The following is a 25,700-nucleotide window of genomic DNA, read 5'->3' on the forward strand; positions in this document are numbered from 1 at the left end:
TTGTTCATTTATTTATTTATTTGTTTGTGTATGCACCTACCCACACACATAGAGGTGAACTAACCAAACAGACTAACAGTTCAACTGTTTTTCATAATCTGGGAAATGAATGTCATAGTTTGGGAGCAGTTAATTGGTGTGATTAATAGAGGGTCAGGCGTACAGTCAGGAAGACCTGAGTTCCATTTCTCCCAACTGTAAAATGAGGATAATAACCTAGCTCCCAAGATTTTTGTGACAGTCAAATGAGATAATAATGTAAAGCTCCTTAGAAGATGGCATTATATTATAGAGGGGGAGTCATCAATTATCAAATCCTCTAATTCTTGAGAATTTTTCTATTTTTATTATTCATTTAAAGGTTATAGTGTAGAAACAGCTAGGTGGTGTGCAGTGAATAAAGCACTAGCCCTGGAGTCAGGAAGACCTGAGTTCAAATCAAGCCTCAGACACATAATAATTGCCTAGTACCTTGGGCAAGTCACTTAACCCCATTGCCATAAATAATTTTTTAAAAAAAATTTAAAGGTTATTGTGTAATGTATATGAGCTAACAGTGGTTTGTGCATTTTCTACAATTATCAAGTCCTCTAATTGTTGAATTTTTTTATTATCCATTTAAAGGTTAGAATATAGTGTTTATAGACTAATATGGGCTTGATATATTTTTTACTTTCATTGATGGGTCACTTGAGTCCTTGGCAATGCCTACCTTTTCTATGGAGTGAAATAAAGACTATCTCATACTCAATTTGCATCTGTTACATTGAAAGTTTCTATGGAGTTGGGGACCTTGTTCTTGATGTCTGGGGAAGCCTAGACATGACCTGTGTGCTGATACCTCAGGGTAAATTCTGGATATAGGCAGCATAAACCAAAGGAAGACTATAATAAACATGGCTATAAACTATAAACACTATCCACACCCTTCCTCCCAAAGATCATCCCCGTTTGTGTGATTCTAGAGATTGATGGATCATAGGTTACAGTTATGTTATTTTGTTTTGCCTTTCCTGTATATAAATTCTTTGAACAAGGAAACATCTTCAGCACCTATCACAGTGTCTGAAATGTTGGGAGGGTTTATTGGACTGCATTATCCTGAGGATTTAAAAAAGCCCTAATCTCCATTCTTATTTTTCTTTTGGGTCAACATAATCATTCCAAAGGGAAACTTCTGAGGTCTCCCTACCCTGTTCTTCCCTCAACATTCTGCTGGTGTTTTGATTTAAAAGATGGCACTGCAGCAAGAGCAGCCGCCCCACCTCACCCCACCCCCAGACACAGCCTTATGGCTATTTTTCCCCTGGGTCTGGGAGAGATTTACTTCTTGCCTAGTCTGAGCTGCAATCCTTCCTCCCCTCCCTCTCCCCCAGCTACTATGGATCAGGCTGGTCAGCAGTTCCACTTTGTATTCTAGGAACCTGCTCTCCCTCCTTCCCTCCTATAGTCCAACATGACCATTACTGATGCAGGGGCTTGGACCCTTTAATCCTGCAGCAGGAATGCAATCTTTACCCTTTGGGGGTCATGGATACCTTGAGCAGTCTGGTAACGCCTCCGGTCCCCCCTCTGAATCATATTTTTTTAAGCACATGAAACAAAATATGTAAGATTACAAAAGAAACCAATTATATTACAATAGTTATTTTTTTTAAAAGTTCCTAGACTGCAGGTTAAGAACTCCTGTCCCAAAAAAGAAATAGACTTTGTTTAATGCTAATAATACATTCCCATTTTTAAAGAAATCCTCCTCTGATTATTTGGTTTACTAGAAATATCACTGAATGAGGAGTTGAGACATGGATGCAAATCACTAATTTGTGGCGGAACAAGTCCCTCCGTTTCCTCTTTTATAAATCAAAGGTGTTGAACTTGTGGTATAAGGGAAAGATCACTGAATTTGGAACAGGAAGACGTCTCTATATTGTTCACTGCTCTTTAGACCTTAGGCATTCTCTTCCCTTCTCTGAACCTCATGTGTAAAATTAAGGGATCAAGCCCCTTGGCTATCCCCCAAGGATCCTTCCAGAGCTAGAGCTATAAAATTTTCATTCAATGATCTCTAAGGGTCCTCCCAGTTTAAACAGTCTCTGGGTAAAGCTTCCTATTAGAAATGGAAAGTATCAGCACAAGGCTATTCATCTTACAAAACTCCAAGTCTTGGAGAACAATCTACACATGTGGATTCATTCATTCATTCATTCATTAACAAATATATTTCACTCTGTGAAAGGCCCTGAGTTGGTATTTTGTTTTGTTTTGAAACCAATCACTGATTATCTGAGGCAAAAGAAGTAATCTAAGAAAAGATGTTGATTCTGCCTAGTTGCTTTTTTTTCTTTTTTAATCTGAATCCTTTGTCCTTTCCTCTACTTTCCTATAGCCAGTTAGTTTCAGATGATTATAAAATAAGAAAATCACCACTCCTGATGATACTGGAACCTTATTTTCCGAATGAGGAAGAGATTCCAACCTCTTAACCACAAACATGTAGGAAAAGTAAAAGGAAGAGACATAATTAGTGACTTGAATAATTGATGGCCCACCCTCATGTAATGCTTTCCATCTAATGAGGCCCTAAACCTCAGGAAGCAGTTATTCTCACAAGGTTTTTATTAAATTTCGCTTTGCCCGAGTTACAATTAATCCTCCATGACTCGCTGCAGGGAGCAGGTGGTATAGGGAGGAGAGAGATTCCACACCAGAGAATATGAAATGTAATTTCCCAGGCAGGAGAACTTGTCCTCTGTTTAGGTATATTGGATGCTTTGAGAGGTTATATATTTTCAGTTTTTGCACCTGATCCCAAAAAGTGGAAGAATTCTGCTGCATAATAGCTAACTAATAATAAGATCTTACATTTATTTAGTAGTTTTAAGTCTGTACAAAGTTCCTTGCATGTATTATATATCATGAACTTTACAATAATTTTGTGAAATAAATACTGTTAACATACCCATTTTACAGATGAAGAAACTGAGACTGAGAGAAATTAAATGACTTGCTCAGAGTCCCACATCTAGTAAGTATTTGAGGAAGGATTCAAGCTGACTCCAAGTCTAGTGTTTTATTCGTTATGTCCTCTAGTTGCACTATCATCACTACCACCCCACTACCACCCCACTACCACCCTAGGGCAAAGGATCGTGACTTATTTTATGCTTTGAAAGGGTTCCTTATAGGACAGAGGAATGGTGAAAACCAGGATCCTACCCTTCCTCATGACTTGAGGCAGACAAATAGATTTTTCTACCCAGGGGCTTCTGAGACGCAATGATCCTAACTGAACTAAGAAGGCAGTACTTCTAGCCTACTGGAGAGATTTAGATATCTTAAACAGTCTCTGTTTTTTCCTCTTAGGTTAGGGTTAGAAAGCTTCTATTTCTGTTTTCATCAGAGGCTCCATTTTGGAGTCAATTGACCCCAGAGAAAGAAACTTGAAAGGCTTTCACAGAATCATAGAGCTAGAGATAGTCAGAAGGGACCTTAGAGACATCCGATGTCTATTTTACAGACATAGGAAAATAGGGTCAGGGCAGCTAAATGACTTGACCAGGGTCACACATTGATTAAATGCCAGAAGTATCATCTGATGAAGGGTCTTTCTGACTCTAACACTCATGTCACATGCTCATTACATGGTGATTCTCATTATTTAGACTTAAGGAAGAATAATAGTTTTATTGATATAATTTTATACAATTGATAATAATAAATGGTAATTGCTGTTATTCAGATTTTGAAAGGACTTTGGAGTTCTTTTAGTTCAACTCCGTTTTACAGATGAGGGATAATAGTAATTATTAATGATATTATTATTGAAATAATTATATATAATTGATAATAATAAATGGCATTTGCTTTTATTCAGAGTTAGAAGGGACTTTGGAGCTCTTTTAGATCAGCCCCATTTTACAGATAAGGGAATGAGTAATTATTATTGACATAATTACATATAATTGATAATAATAAATGACAATTGCTTTTATTTAGAGTTAGAAGGGACTTTGGAGTTTTTCTAGTTCAATCCCATTTTACAGATGAGGGAATAATAGTAATTATTATTGATATATTACTGATATAATTATATCTAATTGATACAAATATGTGACAATTGCTTTTATTCAGAGTTAGAAGGGAATCAGAGTTCTTCTAGTTCAACCCCATTTTGCAGATGAGGGAATAAGGACTAATTAACTAGTCATAAGTTATTATGATTATTCAGAGTTGGACGAGACTTTAGATGTCTCCTAAAGCAATCTCATATTACAGATGAGGGAATAGAGGAGCAAAGAAATTAAATGATTTGTCCAAGGTCATACAAATGAACTTGTAGTAGAGTCAAAACTTGAACCCAGATCTTAAACTCCAAATGAGAACTGAGTCCACTACACTATCCTGAGGGAAGGAAAAGAGAAGGGCTAAGTATTGGGTAGATGGAAGTGACCAATCCTCTTCCTTATGGGCTGGTCTTATAAATAGACATTTTGCTTTAACATCACAATCATTTCTGAATGGCTCTTCCTCTACTAGGAATAGAATCCTCCCTTGTAACAATAAAAAACAATGAGCAAAACAATATAGTAATTGTTTGACAAAATATGCAACATTCGTCCCCTTAGTCCCACACCTTTCAACTGAGGAATGGAAGTAATGGTTCACTATCATTTCTTCAAGTATTATTCAGTAAAGTGTTAAACTTTTGGACAGGGCCAGGATGAAAGGAGAAAGAGAACAGAATAAATGAGAGTGGGGAGGAATAGAGTGGAGGTACAGTTAGTAATAGCAACTGTGGGGAAAATATTGAAGCAACTTCTCTGGGAGACTTATGATAAAGAAAGCAGCTCACCCCAGAGAATCTGAACACAGACTGAAGAAGTACCTTTCTCTCTCTCTCTCTCTCTCTCTCTCTCTCTCTCTCTCTCTCTCTCTCTCTCTCTCTCTCTCTCCATATATTCCATATATATATTCCATATATATATATATATATATATATTCTTGAAGTTTCTCATTTTCTTGGGGGTTTATGTTTACTCTTATAACACATTCAATTTATATCAATGTATATCATGGAAACAATGTAAAGACTATCAGACAACCTTCTGGGGGATGGAAGGGGGAAATTATAAAATTAGAAACCTTACAAAAATGATAGGTAGATATTACTATTATATATAATTGGAAAACAAATAAAATGTTAACAAATAAAAAACATTTTAAAAAAGAGTAAAGTGTTGAACTTGAAGTCAGGAAGTCCTGAGTTCAAAGCATGCTTCAATAATTTACTAATTAATGACTCTCTTCGAACCCCAGTTTTGGCATTTGTAAAATGGTGATATTATCCTTACAACCAGGGTTGTTGTTAAGATAACACTTTATGAAACCCTAAAGCACTCTAAAAACAGGAGTTATCATCATGATTTTAGTAGAAATATTCAGCTCTTCTAAATAACTGTGTTTGCTTTGTCCACAGTTTTTATGAATACAGCAATCCCTATTGCAGCTGTCCTGATTGTAAGTATGTCCCTTTCTTCTAAGAGAAAGACTGGGTTGCAGGGAGGGGGAGAAAAGGAGGCAGGGGAGTGGAGTTGAAAGGAGACCCATTGTTTGGAGTTTCCCATGGTCACCTTAGCTGACTTTTGGGGAAAGGATTCTGAAAGTGACCTTGACAAAAATGGGGGGGGGGGGTAAATGAATGTTACTTTTATTTTCTCATCTCAAGTAACTGTCCACCTACCTGCTGAAAGAATAGGGGTAGGAAGAAGAAAGAAGACAAGTCAACGAGAATGCATTAAATATTTGCCAAGAACAAATGCTGAGGAAATTTTTTAAAAAAACTGTCCCTGCCCTCAAGTAGCTTACAGTCTAATGGGGAGACTACTAGCAAAACTATGTACAAACAAGACAGAAAAAAATGGAGAGACTCTCAGTGGGAGGGTAGTCATAATGGGGGATTCAAGAAAGACTTCTAACAGAAAGTACAATTTGATCTGGGTCTTGAAGGGAACCAGGAGATGGAGATGAGGAAGGAGAGAATTCCAGGTCCAGGAAGACAGTCAGTAAAAATGCACAGATGGTGATAGACAGTGTATCTTTTTCAAAAAACAGCAAGGAACCCAGTGTCATTGGGATTGCTGATTATATGAAGGGGGTGAAAGGCACAAGGGGATAGACAAATACTGAAAAAATATTCAGGACCAGCCCTGAAGGAGCCTCACCTTTATTCAGTCCTGAACTTGTACCCTCCAGCAGCTCAATCCAGCTATGGTTTTTAAAGAGCACAGTTCCCATGTTCACTCCCTATCAATCATGCCCAGGAATTTACTTTCCACAGACCTGCTTTGTCTGGGCTTTGCACAGGCTGAATGCAATTTGTTCTGCTAATAGACGCCTTTAGACCCAGCAAGGCAACCAAGGACTAGAGGGGAAAGGAGGATGTTTTATAATCACCTTGCTCCTATTTCCCATCTGACCATATAGAGCGCATAAAATACTGCTTGAAGGAATGAGCAGTGGTTATCTAATTCATTAGCTTCCTCCTAATGTTATTCCCCTGAACAAGAGAGAAGGAAGGAGGAAGGGAGAGAGGGAAGGAAGAAGAGAGGTATAAACATTAACATTGAAAGTCTGATTAAACCCCTTCTCTGAATTTTTAAATGCATAAAATAAAATACATAGGATTTCAAAGGAAACCAGTTACAGTATTTTCCCTCATCCAAGTTCAGAAACATCTTTGAAATATGTCTGCAGAGTTTATTGACCTCAGATTAAAAATCCTTGGAATAGAGAACTAGTGAGTCAACAGAGCACAAGACTCTCCTTAAATCAGAGAATTGAGTCAAATCTCAGCTCTGAAATGTAAACTGTTTGACCTTGATCAAGTTTCTTCACTGCCCTGGGCCTCAGTTTCCTCATCTGTAAAATGAGAGGATGAACTAGAAGTATCCAACACAACTGTGTTAACTACAACACACCCAAAAGATGCCAGAACCAGAATCAAGGTGACGTAAGAAAAAAATATACCAATAAAAAAAAGTTCCCCTAATGAGTAAAAGAATTAATGCCCCGTATCTCTCCTTCCTTCCTTCCTTCCTTCCCTCCCTCCCTCCTTTCCTTCCTTCTCTCTTATTCAGGGGAATAACATTAGGAGGAAGCTGGGAGTTGGGGCAGCAAGGTAGCCCTGTGAATACAGAATCCATCCTTGAGTCAGGAGGACATGAGTTCAAATTTGACCTCAGACATATAATAATTACCTAGCTTTGTGACCTTGGGCAAGTCCCTTAAACACTCAATGTTGCAAAAAAAAACAAAAAACAAAAAACTTTAATTGGAAAACATTTAACAAAATAAATAAGATCATAGCAGAATACAGATTAAGAGTCAACTGAGTGACTCAGTGGATTGAGTCTTGGGTTTATTGTCAGGTAGACCAGAGTTCAAATCAAGTCTCAGACACTGACTATTTGTGTGACCTTGGACATGTCACTTAACCTCTGTTTATATCTGGAGAAAGAAATGGCAAACCACTCTGATATCTTTGCCAAGAAAATCTCATGGAGGGTATTGGCATGATATGGTTCACAAGGTCACAAAATATTGGACATGACTGAACGATAAGAGGACACATAACATTAATATGTTTCCTAAGTCAGTACACTACCTGCATGGTTTAATTGCCCTCATACTATTTAAGTTGAATATAATTGGACCAGGGGATCCTCAAAGTCTCTTCCAACTACAAACCCATGGTTGAGTGATCCTATGATAAAGTCTCCACCACCTAAAGACTATCCCTCAGGCTCTAAAAGTTCATATTCCTCCTCAGATCTCACCCTTTCTTATCAACTCTCTTCTCTTTGGGTCCATACCCTAATCCTGCTTCCCAGATGTCATTTCTCTGTCCCCCAGACATTTGTGAGCCATGTCAGCTTCTTCAAAACTGCCAGCTTCTCCCCAGCAGTGGCTTTTGCATCACTCGCCCTCTTCCACATCCTGGTCACACCCCTGTTCATGCTGTCCAGTGTGGTCCGGTCTACAGTCAAAGCTTTGGTCAGGTAAGAGGAAACACCCATCCCTCATCCCTCCTCAGTTCCCTAGGCCCCCAGGTAGTGAGAAAGCATGGTTCCTTTTTCTAAAAGTCTGCCCTGAGGATTTGAGTGGAAAACACCTGGGCTCACCTGTATGGGGGATGCAGCTTCATTGACTGTTGACTTAAAGCAACTAGCCTCTCTTCTTCTGGACTACACCAGCTGTATCCCTGGCATCAGCCCATTAACCACTCAGCCTGAACTTCCTGGGGACCAGAAGGACCAGGCTGGCTATGTGCTAGCCAAAGTTGTGAATGAGATACCAGGAATGGGGAAGGGAAGGGAGGCAAGAGTAGGGCTTTCTTAATTTCCTAGTTAAAGGAATTCTTCTTAACCTACCCTCTTCCTGGACCAGCTAAACCTGCTAAAATTTTGAAATTTGCTGGGGAAAGGTGGTATCTTTCCTTATTATATTTTTCTTCCTCAAAGGAATCTTTCCCTCTCTTAGAGTTCTGGATTCTTTCTCCCTACCTAATATCTTTGCCAAGAAAATACCAAATGGGATCCATGAAAGCTGTGTCCTTATAACTCATAAACTGAAAACAACTGAACAACAAAAGCAAGCCAGAGGTCTGTAGATCTAAACTAGACTCTGAGTCCTCATGGAAAGTCTCTTCCAACTACAAACCCATAGTTGAGTCCTTTAGGCCAGCTCATTCCACTCTCAGTCATTCCATGGGGAAGAAAGTATGTCCAGCTCTTTCCTGAGAAACTGAGCAATCCCTCATAAGTCCTGGTCCTTCCAACCTGGGGAAATGTGACTCTTTGCCCACCTGGGCTCCTAGGTGGGGGACATAGCTGCCACAGCAAAGCAGTTGGCTACCAGGAATGGTATCAGAGAGACTAAGTTACCCTACCCTAATGAAGCAATCCTGTGTGGCCTTCAAATGGGTGGTAACACAGATAAGGGCATAGTGTAATCATCCAAAGGGTTCTATACGAAAACCACAAATGAAATTCTTTGGTCTTTCAATATTTTATTTGGATCAACATATAAATTTATACAGGCCTGGGGTTTTTTTTCTTGGGGAATTCATTTAAAATTTATCGAATTTCTCTTTTAGAGAGGAAAAAAGCTAGAATAACTAATGAATATTGATGTAAAATTTTGAATAAAATATTAGAAATCACCTACAGAATCAATTTAAAAGATCATTAACTATGACCAGGTTGAAATTATATTGGGGAAAAGCCATAAACATGTAGCTTTTTTAGCCTGCCCAGAATGGTGTGGCTAGATGATTATAAATCCAGAGTTTCTATATACAAATCCTCATAGGTACACTTGGTGTCCAGGAGACCAGAATCTGTAACTAGGCAGTTAGGTCACAAACCTTTTCAATTGGAGAGAAAACAAATTGAGGAGGAGGAGGATGGGCTTCTTCTCTCCCTTCCCCCAAGATGAATAGCCTCTCCACCTCTTCCTGGAATCATTGTGACTTGAATGAGTTTCCCTTAGGTCATTGGAATAGGCAGCTGGAGAAGGTCAGACTTGAATTCACGTAGGCCTATCAGCTTTTCCTTCCTGGGGATTTATAAATGCAGTGCTGAGTGGGAATTAGAGACAACTGGCAATAATCACAAGGACACAGCTGCCACATGGTTCCTCCATCCTGCTCCAACTCCCAACATATCTTTCTTTATGGGTTAGAGGACCCCAGGTTGATGCATGCCCATCTCCAAATCCAACTCTGAAGTAAAGATAAACACACACCTGGGCTCCTACATGTCTTCTGATTCCCTTCCAGAGGCAGATCCTGGGGTCATAGGTCTAGAAACTTAAAGGGACTTTACCAGTCATCTGGGACATCTTCATTTTATGGATGAGGGGACTGAGGTCTCTAGAGTTTAAGTGCTCAGGGTCACACAAGCAGACCTGGGACTTGCACTCAGGCCCACTGATAAAAGGGGGAATGAAAGGGAAAGGCAGAGGACAAGAGAGGAATGAGGAAAGGAAAGAAGAGCTCTTTGACTTCCTATGAGCCACTTCTCCTAGGCTCCTTCTAGTGACTTCCTCCACTCCAAGGCAACACCAAGACCATCTTACACATGATAATGGAAGGGATTCCATGGGATAAAGAGTGGGTAGGTAGGAAGAGAAATGCTCTGCTTGAGCCCTCCTGTCTTCATCCCAGCAATAACTCATTGATTTTATTCATAAAATTATTGCCCACCTTCCCCCCTCCCCAACTTAAGAAATATACCCACAGTGTTTGGTGGGAGAAACTGCTCAGTCCTGATTTTCTTCTGGGACAAGACACCTCCTCCCACCCCAGAATGAGAGGAATTGCCCTCCCTACCTTTGTTACCAGTCTATATACAAGCCCAGGACCTTAGAGAACTCTGCTTTCTCCACAGTGTCCAGAAATTGAGTGAGTTCTTGTCCAGTGAGGAGATTGGGAGGTGTCAGTTCCTCCAGCATGAGGCCACCTATAAGGACAAGAATTACAAATCTCAGGGAATGGTGAGTTTCTCTGTCCTTTTCAGGACTTTGGAGATCATGGCCAGACCTTCCTCCTCCTCTCTCCCCTCCTGTGTAATGAGGGAGAGAATGAGTGTTGGGGTCCCCCATTCCATATTTATCATATTTAGTACAATCCACCCAAGGCCACTCTGAAGTTTCTCCTCTTCACCTGTCCTTGAGATAAGGAAGGAACTCATCCATATACAGCACCCACCCATCCCCCAACTCTCTCCACCTTCTTCTCTTTCCCTGCCCAGACACTCAAAGTCGTGAACCGTAAGCAGCCTGCCACGGATGACTGTAACTTAATAGAGCTCCTGCATAAACTGGAGCCCGACAAAGAACCTGACAACAGTTGCTTAACGGTGAGTCTATACCCCTCCCTTCCACGTCCCTACACCTTAGCACCATGAAAAATCTAGTCCTTATGGGACCAGGGTCCCATGACCCTAGTAACAAATTCAGGAAGACCCAGAGCCAAATGACAACCCTTCCACCTCCTGGGTCACCAGTTTATTCAGATGTCAAGACAAGCATATCTTAAGTTTTGGGTTTTTTTTTACAACCAACAGAGGTCCTAATGTTCCTCCAAAAGAAGGGGATCAGTTCCTAGGAGGGATTGACTTTTAGGAAGACGAATGTAGAAAGGATGATCTCTTTCCCTCCTTCCCATTCCTTAAAAATAATTTATCTGAATCAGAGTACATGAGAAAGCAGAGGAGGAGGAAGGAAAAGATGGGGGATTTCAAGTCCTGTCTTTCATTCTTTGTTCTCTTTTCTTTCTGTGCTGGGGCTCTCTGATCATGAAGATCACAGAGGGGTTCTTCACCTGGACACCCGACGGAATCCCCACACTCTCCAATATTACCATCCGTATCCCACAAGGTACCAACTTACCCTCAGCTCCAAGGCTCTCCCTCCTTAGTTGTCCCCATGGGCCAAAAGAGTCCAAATTTTCATATTGATACTTAGAAGAACCTCTCACACTCCTTGAAGAGAATCAGATTCTGCCCTTTTTTTAATCAGTAGATTACAATATAGTGCCTCCCTAGTGGTCAACCTCGCTCTGGAAGGCAGGATGGAGCAAGGCAAGGTGGGTAAATACCTGCAAAAAGGAATTAGCAGGGGCAGCTAGGTGGCACAGTGGATAGAGCACCAGCCCTGGAGTCAGGAGGACCTGAGTTCAAATCTAACCTCAGACACTTAATATATAATTACCTAGCTGTGTGGTCTTAGGCAAGCCACTTTAACCCCATTGCCTTGCAAAAAACTAAAAAAAAAAAAACCCAAGGAATTAGCAAAGTGATAGGGTGATGGTGTGGGGGATGAGAGGAGGATAATGGCAAATATGAATGCATAATCAAAGGGAGATCACATTTTATGGGATGTCCTTAGGCTTAAGGGAAGATAGAATTCATTGGAGAGTTGATCCAAGAGATGCCTTTGAGAAAACAGAAGTAATTTTTGGCCCCAGAGATAGGTATGTGTGGGACACTGCCATTTCTGTTAGCCAACTCCTTCCTTGTGTAGGGCAGCTGACCATGATCGTGGGCCAGGTGGGCTCTGGGAAGTCCTCACTGCTGCTAGCCACCCTAGGGGAGATGCAGAAGATTTCAGGGGAAATAGTCTGGAAAAGGTAAGACAATTGGGAGATGGGCTAGACAGGGTGGAAGGTCTCTCTCAATCACCTCAGATTATTTTTCTTTTTAAAAAATGCCACTGATGCCTTTTTACATGACTGCTCATCACTTCCCAGTGACTCTCCTGCTCCTAATGGTACCTTGTGCTGGTATAAACATATACATCTAAGCAGAACAAACTGACATATTGGCCATGTATGGCACAAGGTATGGCACATCCCACATCCGTGATCCACCACCTGCCAAGAAGGTGCTTCTTTAACAATTCAATCAAGATTGGTCACTGCAATTAAAAGTTCTGATGACTTTCAATGTTGTGAACACTATTAAGGTCATCCTCTAACATCTGAGACTTTTCCAAAGAGAGAGAATCTTTCCTCCTGCCCCTCCTCATAACATATGATTGCTGAATTTGGAGTCAGAGAACTGACATCAAATCCTAGCTTTGTTCTCTGTTCCAAATTGGGCAAGTCACTCATCCTCAAAGGAACTCAGTTTCACGTTAGACTTGGTGGTCTCTAAGGTCCCTTCCCATTTGAAATCTACAACCTAATGATTTAGAAAGGGACACAGCTTTGCTTACTGGTGCCTAGATGGGTTGGGGGTGAGGACAATTTTCTCAGTGTTTGCAGATCTTTTGAAAGTCATGAGGAAGAGTTGAGGCTTACGTGTTGTTTTTGTTCTTGTTAGTTGCCCTTTGTTTTGAAGAAGATGGTGACATCAGGAAGGTGATGTGATAAAATTGGGTCTAAGTGAGGAAGGGCTGTGCAAAGTCACCAACCTTATTCTCTCCTAAAGATGGGACCAGAAGGAGAGGAAATCCTAGGGTCCTGAGGTTGCAATTTCAATCCCCTTTGTTTTATCTTTTCCAGAGCAAAAATCTGAAAGAAGCAAAAGATTTGGATAGACTTCATTGTTTTGCTGTCATTTCCCCAAGCACTTTTTCATTCCTTCTTTGTTCCTCTTCTTCCCCCCCAATATAGCTATAAATATAATTAGGGAATCCCCAAGTTGGAGCTCCTCCACTCATTCTGGACTCCTGATGTTATCCTTTAAACCCAGATCTCATCATTTGAGTTTGGTCCACAACTTTCTTGCCTTAAGATAAGTTCTCAACCAATTATGAAGTCTCTTATTTGGGTAAATTTTAAAATATTTCTCCCAACTCCCTACCTTCTCTTTAGAAAAAAAATTACGGTAATTTTTGTTGTTTTATTGACAGTAAAGGAAAACAGCATGTTTTCCTTTTATCCCAAGGAGACTATTTGTAGTATTCCATTTCCCTATCTTCTCATCACTGGCAATCTAAACTTCCTTTTCCTCCCAAGGGAAAGACAAAAAAAGGGAGGGGGGAAGAACATTGTTACCATCACCTCCAAATCAGAGGAGTTCAGCCTATCACACAAGATGACCTGAAATCTGCAAAAGACAATTTCTTTTCTTATAGATCCCCTTTGGATTTTTTCCCTTCTTTCTACAGAAATTTATTCTTCCTTTCCAAGGAGGGTGCTGTATCTGAGAAGCAAAGATGTTTCCTCTTGGGGTGTTTTCCTGATGCAGTTAAAAGTCAGGTTGTCCACTGTTATTTAGCTGGCGGGTCACCATGATGATTTTAGCTGAATTCTACAGAGCACTTTGCAATTACAAAGCACTTCACATACTAATAATCACAATGAAGTAGATCATCATTGATTGGCTGTTTTATTAAAGCAGATCTGGGATTGCATCAGTACAGAAAGCTCCCAGTAAGGAAACTCCCTTCATCTTCTCTATAATTTAGAGCCTCTGAGAGTTGCCTGGGGTCTGTGAGAGGTTACATGGCTTACCCTAGGTTAAAGAAGCACTTATCTACATCAGGGTCAGGATTTGCTCTTTCTGATTCTTAGACCAGTTCTCCATGATAATGACAAGAAACTTCATATTTGTAAGATTTACAGTAAACAAAGAGCTTTACATGTGCTGTCTCATTTAATTCTCACAATAATCATAAGAGATAGGTATGTCAGGGAGTATGATTTCCATTTTACAGATGAAGAAGCTGAGGCACATAGAACGTAAGTGATTTAGCCAAGATCATACAGCTAATAAGTTCCTGAGTAGAACCAAAGTCTTCTCAGCCCCTTCCTTATTCCAGACTCAATACTCCACTATATCATATTGCCTCTAATTCTAGTTCCTCCTCCATAAAAACTCTTCAGGGTTTTTTTGTTTGTTTGTTTTTTGCAAGGCAATGGGGTTAAGTGACTTGCCCAAGGCCACATAGGTAACTATTAAGTGTCTGAGGCCAAATTTGAACTCAGGTCCTCCTGATTCCAGGGCCAGTACTTTGTCCACTGCATCACCTAGTTGTCCCTACTTCAGTTCTTTTAAAGGATGTTACCACTTTACTCCTAAATCTTATCTTCTCCAGACTAAACATCCTACAACCAATCTTCCTCATAATCCTATTTTGGATAAGTTTGTTCTCCTGGTTCCTCTCCCTTGCCCTCTCCCTCACTTGTCAGTGTCCTTAAAGTTCTGAACATCTTTTTTGAGCCTATGTCATATAAAATGGATGTAGACAGATATAGTGAGAATCCCAAAGGGAGACCAAGGCAGCCAGGGCCACCTAGTCCTGCAAGGTCTCAGTTTCCTTCCTTACCCACAAAAGAGAACAAACTCTCTCCTGATTCTCCATGACAATTTGGGATGGAAAGAGACACCAGTAGGGCTTGTATGTTTTTGTCTTGGCTAGGCTATACCAAATAGGTAATTGCTTGAATGGTTTTTCTCATCTTAAACTCTGATAGAATTATGGAACTAGAATCAAAAGAAGCCTTCCAAGGCTTCTTCCAGGCCATGGAGTCCAACTTCATTTTACAGATGCACAGAAAGATTAAATTATTTATCCAGAGTTTACTCAACTAGTAAATATCCGATATAGACTTTGAACTTAAGTCTTTTAATAATCTAGTCACTGAATCTTAAAAAAAAAAAAAAAAGACAGGGGCAGCTAGGTGGCATAGTGGATAAAGCACCCGCCTTGGAGTCAGGAGTTCAAATAAGGGTTCAAATCAGGTGCAGACACCTAATAATTACCTAGCTGTGTGGCCTTGGGCAAGCCACTTAACCCCATTTGCCTTGCAAAAAATCTTAAAAACAAAACAAAAACAAATAATCTAGTCACTGGGGGCGGCTAGGTGGCACAATGGATAGAGCACCAGCCCTGGAGTCAGGAGTACCTGAGTTCAAATCCGACCTCAGACACTTAATAATTACCTAGCTGTGTGGCCTTGGGCAAGCCACTTAACCCCATTGCCTTGCAAACAAAAAAAAAAGGAATAATCTAGTCACTGCTCCACATTGTATCTCAACTCTCTAGAAGGTAATTGATGTTTCTATCCTTTTTAATGGTTTAAAGGATCCCTGACATCATCCTACCAGTGCAGAGGCCCATTCTTCTCTTGCTTTAGTAGAGGGGATTTATGAGTTTCTGTGACCAAAAAATGTATTCTCCAGTGGCTATAGAAATCAATGTCTGGGGGGCAGGTAGGTAGCACAGTGGATAGAGCACCAGCAGGCTCTGGGTTCAAATCCTCAGTCACTTAATAATTACCTGTGTGGCCCTGGGCAAGCCACTTAACCCCACTGCCTTGCAAAAACCTAAAAAAAAAAAAAATCTATGTCTGGTCCCCTCCAAATGACTATGGAATTGCCCATCTCAAGGGTACTCTGTCCCAAATTCATTCACCCTTCTACAATTCTAGGTTCATCTAATCAACCAAGAAACATCTTAGCCACAGTTCTCCATGGTCATTGGCTAATCAGGAACATCCCCTTCCTCTACCAAGAGAATAAAGGAAAAGAAAAGAACTCACATCTATTAAAGTGTTTCCCATCATTTAGGAAATAGAATAATTCAACCTGACATGAGTCACCTCTAGTGTTTACAAAAGATTTTGTCTCAGACCTATGATTCTGCTTGTGTAGAAAACTCCTAATGAGAGGATCCCCTCTCCTAATACAGATCAACAATCCATCTACACCCAAGAACCTTAGAAAGTTGTCTGAGATATTCAGAAGTTGTGACCTTTCCAGGGTCATACAGACTGTGTGTGGCAAAAGGGAGGCTTCAATCCAGGCTTCTCTCACAAAGAGTAAATACTTTATTCCATGCTCTCCAATACTGCACCACTAACTTCTCAAAGAAAACTGCCATCTAACAAGGTGGGGTTAGCTTTAAGAGGGAAGGACATGCCTCATATGACTTTAATGGATTTCTGTTACCAAAGTCACTATTCTAAGTATTACATGTCTCAGTAGCATTACTATACTTAAAAGACTGTTCACTTTCCCATTAGATACTCTATCATACAGATGCAAGATTCAGCTGTTAATAATCTTGTAGATGAAATGTGGTTCCTTCTTGAGTAGAGGGATAATTTCCATAAGGAAAAGGTACATATTTGAATTTAAAGGCAATCTGAGAAGAAAAGCAATCTATTAAAGCTTACAGAGTTTCTAAACTAGTTTCAAACCGCAATTTCATTTAACTCAAAAAAAAAAGTTTCATGTGAACAAATGACCAGAACTCCGAAAAAAAAATTAATATTATCTCATTTGATCTTCACAATCACTCACAATATTATCCTCGCTTTACAGATGAGACAGAGGCAGAAAGAAGTTAAGTAAATTTCTCAGAATCTATTATCTAGGAAGTGTCCACCTGTCTTCAAGTTCATCATTCTATCCACTTAATCACCTAGAAATTAGATCATAGGTCATCTTGTTCAATCCCCTCATTTTACAAATGAGAAAACTGAGGCCCAGAGAAAGAAAGTGACTTATCCAAGATCACAAAGAGGGAACTGAAGAGGAAAGATGTGAACCCAGTTCCCTGTTTGAGAACTTCAGGGCCAGTACCACTGCCTTTACAAGCAGGATCCCATCACAAAGTCAGCGACTATTTCTCTTCTTTTTCTCAGTGTTCTTGTTGCCAGATGATATTTAACATCAATTCACTTCATGGAAAGAGTGATTTTCTTTCACTGACTTTAATAACATAAGGCTTTAATTTCTCCCCAGAGCAGAGTTGAGTAGGGTCCATCAGGTTAACAGATGTCCAGGCCTCAGAAGTCAGGAGACCTAATATGCTGCTCACATAGCCATTTCTCTGGTTCCTAAACTCCCTCAATTCACTTACTCTTGTAAGCTCTAAGAAACTTCCTCTTTGACTCCTCCATGAGTGAAATTAGGAGTCTGCTCTCCGAATTTTGTGACCTTTGTGACCTGGGGCAAGCCATTTAACCTCTTATGTCCTCATTTTCCTCATTTTAAAAATGAAGGGGACTGGACTCTGGGACTTTTAAGATTCCCTTCAGCTCTACATGTCTTTGATTTTATTTTTTAAGACTGTTTTTCCACATCTCAGACTGGAAATGCAGGAGCTATTCAATGGCCAGTCCTCAGGGACTGGCCCTCAGGGAGCTTGCAATCTGATAGTGTAAGAAGATGAGACTACTTTGACCAGGATATGAGATGCGCTTCCTGAATATTATCGACAAAATGCCCCTGGAGTTTCTGCTCAGAAACACTCACCAGGATGAGTCAGGAACCCAGCTCTGTATTTCATAAGAGAATCAGCAATGTGTTTAATAATCATCTATCATCTCTGCATACATCTGTGATGAGAATGCAAAATCTCAGTTAGGAGGACATTAGCTGAATACCTGAATAACTTCCATAAATAGTTTTTCAGTCTCCCTTTGAAGATCTCTAATGATGAACATTCATTCCCCTGAGAAATCTGTTTTAATTTGGGTACGACTCTTCTCACCCTGCTGCCATCTGCCTCTATGCAGCCCTGACCCACTGTTCTATGATCTGCCCTCTGGCACCAAGCAAAAACTGTCAAATCACTCAACCAGTAGCCTTTCAAAATCTAAAGGCAGCTAGGTGGTGTAGTGGATAGATCCATGAACCTGAAATCAGAAGGATCTCCTTTCAAATCTAGTCTCAGCCATTTATGATATAACCCAAGCAAGTCACTTACCCTCTGTGTCCCTCAGCTTCCTCAGGGTAAAATGAGGATTTTTAAGACTCCTACCTTCCAAGGCTATTGTGAGGAGCTAAAGAGATAATATTTGTGAAGTACTTATCATATTCCTTGAAACATAGTAGATGCTTAATTCATATTTCCTTCCTTTCTTCTAATATTCTCTCCTCCTCAAGTCATCTCCAGGCTAAATGTTCCCATCTGTTTACACTGGTCCCCAGATTGCATTACCTCCAGCCCTTTCAGCATTCTATACCTTTCTCTGGAAGCATTCAAGCTTATCAATGTCCTTCTTAAAACTGACCTCTGGAAACTAAGCAGAGTATTCTAGCAGTCATCTGACCAGAGCAGAAGGTGTAAGTACCATTGCATCCCATATTTGGAACATGAGGGTCAGTAATGCTGGTTAAAATTGCCTTGGTTTCTTAGAATGTTGAGGTTGTTTTTGCTACTGTCACCCTAAGGAGCTTTCAATCTAGGAAGATAGACTCCCACACTATCCCCCATCCAGGGCTTTTTCATAGAAACTGTCACCTAGCCATGTCCTTCCTATCCCAGCCTTATGTAGGGTTGGTTAGTTTCATTGTGGTTGTTGTTGGGTTTTTTTGGATTTTGGCAGAGCCCTGGACTTTTCTGTTTTTCACTGTTTGATTTCCTCATTCTGGCCTGTTGAAGATATTTGTGGGATAATGTTTTATAAGCCTTTAATGATGAGTGTCTGGAAACATCTCATCTACAGAAGAACCAGTCATTTAGTGTTCATAAAAATAGAAATGTTTCCCAGACTGTCCACTGGGCAGACTCAGGACTCCTTTGTGGGACTAGGGAAGGAGGACTTCATGGGACCCAGGAGCCAGTATAGATTTCCAGATATCCAGGGGCAGCTAGGTGGCACAGTGGGTAAAGCACCAGCCCTGGAGTCAGGAGCACCTGGGTTCAAATCTGGTCTCAGACACTTAATAATTACCTAGCTGTGTGGGCTTGGGCAAGCCACTTAACCCCATTTGTCTTTGCAAAAATGTAAAAAAAAAAAAAAGATTTCCAGATATCCAATGAATATAGATACTTGCGAGGGCAGTGGCAAACCTGCTGTGGCACCTAGGTAAATGAATAGGATGTTGACCTCAGAATCTGGTTGACCTGAGTTAGAATAATTCCCCAGACATTTAGTAGCTTGGTGATGCTGTGACAATCATTTTACCTCTCTGAACTCCAGTGTCCTTATCTGTAAAATGGGAATAATAATGGTACCTGCTTCATAGGGTTGTTGTGAAAATCAAAGATGATAATACAAGTAAGCAACTAACAAACCATGAATCACCTTATAATTTCTATTAGTTATTATTTATTAACATTATTGTTATTATTATATAAGAAAATAGAAGCCTCAAAGATATGCCCAACTTGCTTGTTTTCACTACAGGACTCTGCTGGCTTTTGAAGCAGAGGGACAGGTCAAGGGCTATAAGGGGATTCTGTGAAGTTCTTCTCTGGTCTGCTAGAAAGAGCTGTCCAAGTAGAAAGGACTTTGGGCTTCCCTCCTTTCCAGATTGTTCTAAGAAAGTGGAAGCCCAAAGTCCTCTACCCAGTTTAAACCTTCTAACTATATTCACTGGTCCTCAAAGGACAGTGAGGGGCCAAGCAAATAACCCTAACACTCATTTTTTTAAGTTTTGGGGGTTTTTTTGCAAGGCATTAGGGTTAAGTGACTTGCCCAAGACCACACAGCTAGGTAATTATTAAGTGTCTGAAGCTGAATTTGAACTCAAGTACTCCTGATGCCAGGGCCAGTGCTCTATCTACTGTGCCACCTAGCCACCCCTCTAACACTCATTTTTAAATCCCAGTCATCAATAGAAAGTGGGATTCCTTTGCTTTTCAGCTCAAAAACCCAAGGGACCTTCTTTGCTGATGGGAAACTAATCTCTCCTCTGTGTCTATCCCCCTGTTTAGTAAGATTGGAGTTACCAGGTCCAGGTTCAAATCCTGGGCCTATCTAATGGATAGGCAACATTTTCTCTTCCTAATAGAGGAGACTGACTACCCCACCCTATTTAAATCCAACTTACATGCAAGTGAAGCCATCATCTATAATGCCATTGACCCTCTTCAAAAATTAAGGCGGAGCAACAAACAATAGAAACAGAATATGTCCCCTGAGGGCAGGGCTTGTTTTGATTTGATCTTTCTAGTCTTGTACAAAGAAATCCTTGTTGAATTACATTCAATCGAATCCCCACTTTTATAGATAAAGAAATTGAGGTTTGGTAAGTTATTTGTTGAAGGTCAAATAACTCCTAAATTGGAGCTGACATATTGTCACAGTGCTCCACTGCCTCCATCCAACATGCAATTAGGGAATGCTAACTACTCAGTCCAGATAATGAACTCATAGCTGATCAGCTCTAAGCAGGAGTTAGGAACTGGAGGAGATCCGTGTGAGTTGGAGGCTTCAAATAAAGGAAACATCTATTTTCATTTTGAAAAATAGAGCAGGACTGGGATTCAGGTAGGTGGCTCAGAGGATTGGAGTCAGGAAGATCTGAATTCAAATGTGACCTCATATACTTAGCTACTCTGGGTAATCCAATTAACCCAGATTGCCTAGAAGGAAAGGAGGAAGGGAGGGACAAAGGGAGGAAGGGAGGGAGAGAAGGAGGGAGGGAAGGAGAGGAAGGAAATAGGCTCCATTTGCATCTTCCTCTAACAAAAAGTCTTAGATATGGGGTCAGCAATTTGAGGCCTAATCTGTGGTCCTCCACGACTGTGATCATTGCTTCCCCAGTCTAAATCTGTAAAATGGAGATAATAGTATTCACGGTACCTACTTCACAGGACTATTGCAAGGAAAGCATTTTCAACTCTGTAAATGGAAGTAGTTATAAAGGCTTCTGGGATAGGGTTACCACTACTCTTGCTACAATACTGAAATTTCTAACCTCTCATTTCTGTAGTTTATGTCAAACAGGGTTAGAGATAGGAAAGTTTAGGTCTGGTCTGGAATGAAGGAATTCAAAGGTTGAAGAATGGTTCTCCAAAGAGACTAACCATGACTGAAACCATCAAAGTTTTTTCTCTTCCTTTTCTTCCTAATCATTGGTACCATTGGATGAGTACAAAATGGAACTTCAGTTTTTCTATGTCTATTTGACACATATTTTTGACCAGTTTTCCTAACTAAAGAGTGTATTACTAGCACTCTGTGGATGGAAATTTGGCAAAAGTCAGAGCCATAACCCAAGTGAAACAATCAGGCCTTTGGACCAGAGCACTGAAAGTTTCAGGCCTTCTACAAGCAGAAATTGAGCTTAGAACTAATTAGTAAGACTAAAAAAACCTAGGAGCTAGAAAATGAGTATTGTTTTCTTCCCTAGTATTCCCATCCCAAGTGAATTTCTCTCTGATTTAATTTTAAATCTTTTTTCTTCTCCTCTGGCAGGAGGCCTTGAGGTATCCCACAGTCTCTACCCACAAGAACCAGTGTCTTAAGATCTCTATCACCTCACCATAATAGGATCATGCTATGGGGTTTTCTCTCCCCAGGGACCTTGTACTGAAGATCTGAGTTGCCTTTTCAGGGTTCCTGCCCCTCAAAAAAAACCAAAAACACAACCTTGTCCTATTGCCGAGAATTGTTAACTACAACTCTCCTAAAGACATTTCATCTTGATAAGACAAGACTGTTTGGCAACATTTCATCTTGACCTCTTCCTCATCATTTGGGACATAAAGTATATATAGGCAGAATAAGTTTGAGGTTGGAGGAGATCATAGGAAGACCTGCCAATACAGTCACCTGCTGATGTCTATGGGTGGTCAAGAACCTTGAACTGAGAGCAAGTTGGATGTGTTTCTCTACTCCTGCAGTTCTGAGGGAGGTCAGGCTGGTGGATCTCTTGAGCTTGGTTGTTCTAACTCAGTGTCCCTGTTAAGTCTGATACTAAATGTGGTGGGTCCCCAGAAGCAGAGGGCCACCAGGCTGCCTGAAGAGGATTGAACCCATTTTGCATTCATCCAATGGTACCAATGCTTAGGAAGAGAACCATTCTCCACCCTTTGTATTCCTTCATTCCAGACTAGCCGCAACCTTTCCTATCTCTAATCCTGTTTGACATAAACTACAGAAATGAGAAGTTCAAAATTTCAGTTCTGTAGCAAGAATTGAGATAACCCTAACACTAAGGTTTCCAAGTCAATCAGTGGGACTGTGCCTTAGTGGCTACTGACTGCTCATCTCAGGGACTGAGAACTGACTCGTGGCAAGTAACCAATGTCTCTCTGCTTTCAATTTGCGGTTCTAGCTTCCTAGATGATGAGTCTGATGAGGATTCCAGGTAGGGAGAATGTGTATCATAGTAGGGGAACCCAGAGGCATTCTGGTTACATAGCTATATAAACCCCAGGCAACTTTGGACAATTTCTATTTTCCTTCTCTGTCTGTCTCTTTGGCTTTGACTTTGTCTCTCTGTCTCTGCCTCTCTTTCTCTTACACAGAGTGTCTATCTGTCTCTCCTTCAATCTCTGTCTTTCTCTATCTTTCTGACTGTGTCTGTCTCTGTCTCTCTCACTCTCCCTTTCCCCCTCTTCATTCTCCCTTTCTTGGTGTTTTTCTGTTTGTCTCTTTCACACACATACACAGAGCATCAATCTGTATGTTTCTCCTTAAAGCTTTTTCTCTCTGTTTTTATCTCTCTTTATTTCTGTCTCTCTCTCTCTCTCTCTCTCTCTCTCTCTCTCTCTCTCCCTCTCTCTCTCTCTCTCACACACACACACACTACAACCTACTGGCACTTTTCCTCACATATTTCCCAAAACCAGTATGTTTTCCCAGCCCTAATTCAGTGAACCCCATGGGCAGAAGGGCCCTAAGTATTTAAGTGGGCTTTCCCTTGGGGTTGGTTGGTAGCATATATGGACTTCAAGATTGAGCTCTGAATGGAGGGGGAGTGAACTGAGTATTTTTGGAGCAGCTTGACCACTTTTCTAAAAACTAAATGATGTCTCTCTCTTTCCCTTTGCCACAGCCCAGAAAGGGAAGCAAATGGTGACTTGGACCTCAGGTACTCAGTTCTCTCAGTTCATAGAAACAAGTATACAAGACTTTTCCTCTTGGAATCTTCCTCCCTTCCTTCCCAAGTGGTCCCGGGGTGTCCCCATAGAACACTTTGAGGCTAACATCTCTGATATATACTTACAGTATCTGAGAGATGAGATTTAGTGCCTGGCTCAAGTTGGGGCTCTGGAGGTAGTGAGTGCTCCCACCTTCTTCATCCTTCTTAATGCTCGTTTGGGCTTTGATTAAAAACAAATGTTCCCTGAAGTCATCTAGGATTCAGCCTTGTATCTGAGAAGTTTGTGAACCCTTTTGAGAGAGAGAGACCCCAATCATATTGTGGGGAGCAGGACTCACAAGCAAACTATCCTCAGTGATCTATTCCCATGCAGGTAGGAGGTGCCTAAAGAGACCTTTGTGCTCTCATCCTTGAGCTATTATGAATTGCACAGCAAAAGGGTCCCTCATGGCCCTAACTGTAAAGTGATCAGAATTCTAAAATCCAGACACTGACAAACCCCTGGCAAAACCCTCCTTCCTTCAACCACCCCCACTGCCATCTCCCTGGGCTCAGAGAAGTAGGAGCCAAGTTAAAGCAGGGCTCCCCTCAGCACGACTTTGATGAAGGTAAGAATATTTTTGTCCATCCCTCTTAGGGCTCCCCCTCCTTTCTCTCCACAAACCTATTCCATGATTCATTTCCTAGCAGCTTATTCTCAGCTGATTTTCAAGGGTTCTTAAAATATAGAGACAGACTGATAAAGACTGTTAGTATTTGTAACCTCTTGGGGTTATTTCAATCAATCAAACAAATACTTTTCAAGTACTTGCTAAAGATCAGTTATTTTACTAAACCATTGAGAGAAAGAAAGAAAAAGAAGGAAGGAAGGAAGGAAGGAAGGAAGGAAGGAAGGAAGGAAGGAAGGAAGGAAGGAAGGAAGAAAGGGAGGGAAGGAGGGAGGAAAGAAGGATATCTAATAACCTGTGTTCAAAGGTCCCTTCCAGCTCCAGAACTCTGTTCAAAAGTCCCAACTAGTGTTTTGCATTCTATGAATTCAGATGCATTCATGCTGACTTTGTTGGTCAGGATTGCTGTGTATCCTATTATGATTATTATTGTAAATATGCTATTTTCCCATCATAGAAGAACTCAATTCAATTCAATTAGGAAAAAAGGTCAAGTTTTTGCTCTTACCTAGGACCTTGGTAAGGAGAATGCACTAAAAAGATCTACTTTAAATATTTTTATTTATTTGTTTTTCCAAAAACATGCTATAATAGTTTTCACCAATCATTTTTTGCAAGGTTTTGAGTTTTATATTTTTCTTTCTCCCCACTCCCCCCTGACAGAAAGCAACCTAATATAGGTTCTACATAGAAATTATGCTAAACATAGATTCATATTAATCTTGCTGTGAAAAAGAATGACATCCAAACAGAAGGAAAAAATATTAGAGGGGGGAGAAGCAACATTATTTACAAGACAACTTTTAAAAATTGAAGATAGTAAGTTTTGGTTTCCATTTAAATGACATAGTTCCTTCTCTGGAAATGGATTGTATTTTTCATTGCAAGTCTTTTAGAATTGTCTTTGATGATCACCCCATGTTGTTGGTGTACAATGTTCTTCTGATCCACATACCTTATTCTTAAGAAATGTATAATCTAGTAGCAAGAGATGTGTCCATAAAAAGATGTCATACAAAGAAGAGTAAGTTAAGAACACAAAAAATGAGGTAGAAAAAAGAAATTGGAGGAGGAAATGTTTGCTTTTTCCAAAGTGCCTTGGGATGGAGGGCAGGCAAAGACTAGAGGAAAAGCTTCATGGAAAATATTGAAGGGCAGCTAGGTGGTGTAGTGGATAGAGTTCTGGCCCTAGAATCAGGATAACCTGAATTCAAACTCAGCCTCAAACATTTGTCAATTAATAGCTATGATCCTTTAACCCCCAATAGGCAGGGAAGGAAGGAAGGGAAGGGAAGGGAAGGGAAGGGAAGGGAAGGGAAGGGAAGGGAAGGGAAGGGAAGGGAAGGGAAGGGAAGGGAAGGGAAGGGAAGGGAAGGGAAGGGAAGGGAAGGGAAGGGAAGGGAAGGGAAGGGAGGAGGAAAAAAGAGGGGTCCTACCTGTACCTTGGTGGAGTCAGCAATTCCAGGTCTAATCTGAGGCCTTCTATGACTGTGGTCATCACTTCCCTTGTCTAAATCTATTTCTTCCTCTGTAAAATGGGGGATAATAATATTCATGGTACCTACTTCACAGGACTGTTGCAAGGAAAGCATTTTCAATTTTGTAAGTGGGAGTAGTTATCTGCACATGGCCAAAATATAAAGTCTTTTAGGATAAAGTTATCTCTATTCTTGTTACAGAACTGAAATTTCTAACCTCTCATTTCTGTAGTTTATGTCAATCAGGGTTAGAG

At 40.5% G+C, this 25,700-nt stretch overlaps 1 protein-coding gene across 2 annotated transcripts in view; it reads left to right on the forward strand.

Annotated features, from left to right (window-relative positions):
- Nucleotides 1-7,917: 7,917 nt before the first annotated feature.
- Nucleotides 7,918-25,700, forward strand: part of LOC141518293 (ATP-binding cassette sub-family C member 8-like) — a 56,358-nt gene continuing 38,575 nt past the window's right edge. For both annotated transcript variants that reach the window (XM_074230177.1, XM_074230178.1), the window contains exons 1-7: nucleotides 7,918-8,057; nucleotides 10,449-10,554; nucleotides 10,812-10,919; nucleotides 11,364-11,439; nucleotides 12,085-12,190; nucleotides 22,530-22,562; nucleotides 23,253-23,288. In XM_074230177.1, the coding sequence (XP_074086278.1) occupies nucleotides 8,014-8,057; nucleotides 10,449-10,554; nucleotides 10,812-10,919; nucleotides 11,364-11,439; nucleotides 12,085-12,190; nucleotides 22,530-22,562; nucleotides 23,253-23,288 (509 nt within the window). In that variant the 5' untranslated portion in view covers nucleotides 7,918-8,013. The remainder of the gene's footprint in view (nucleotides 8,058-10,448; nucleotides 10,555-10,811; nucleotides 10,920-11,363; nucleotides 11,440-12,084; nucleotides 12,191-22,529; nucleotides 22,563-23,252; nucleotides 23,289-25,700) is intronic.

Source organism: Macrotis lagotis, chromosome 3 (assembly GCF_037893015.1).
Source record: "Macrotis lagotis isolate mMagLag1 chromosome 3, bilby.v1.9.chrom.fasta, whole genome shotgun sequence".
NCBI classification, from domain to species: domain Eukaryota; kingdom Metazoa; phylum Chordata; class Mammalia; order Peramelemorphia; family Peramelidae; genus Macrotis; species Macrotis lagotis.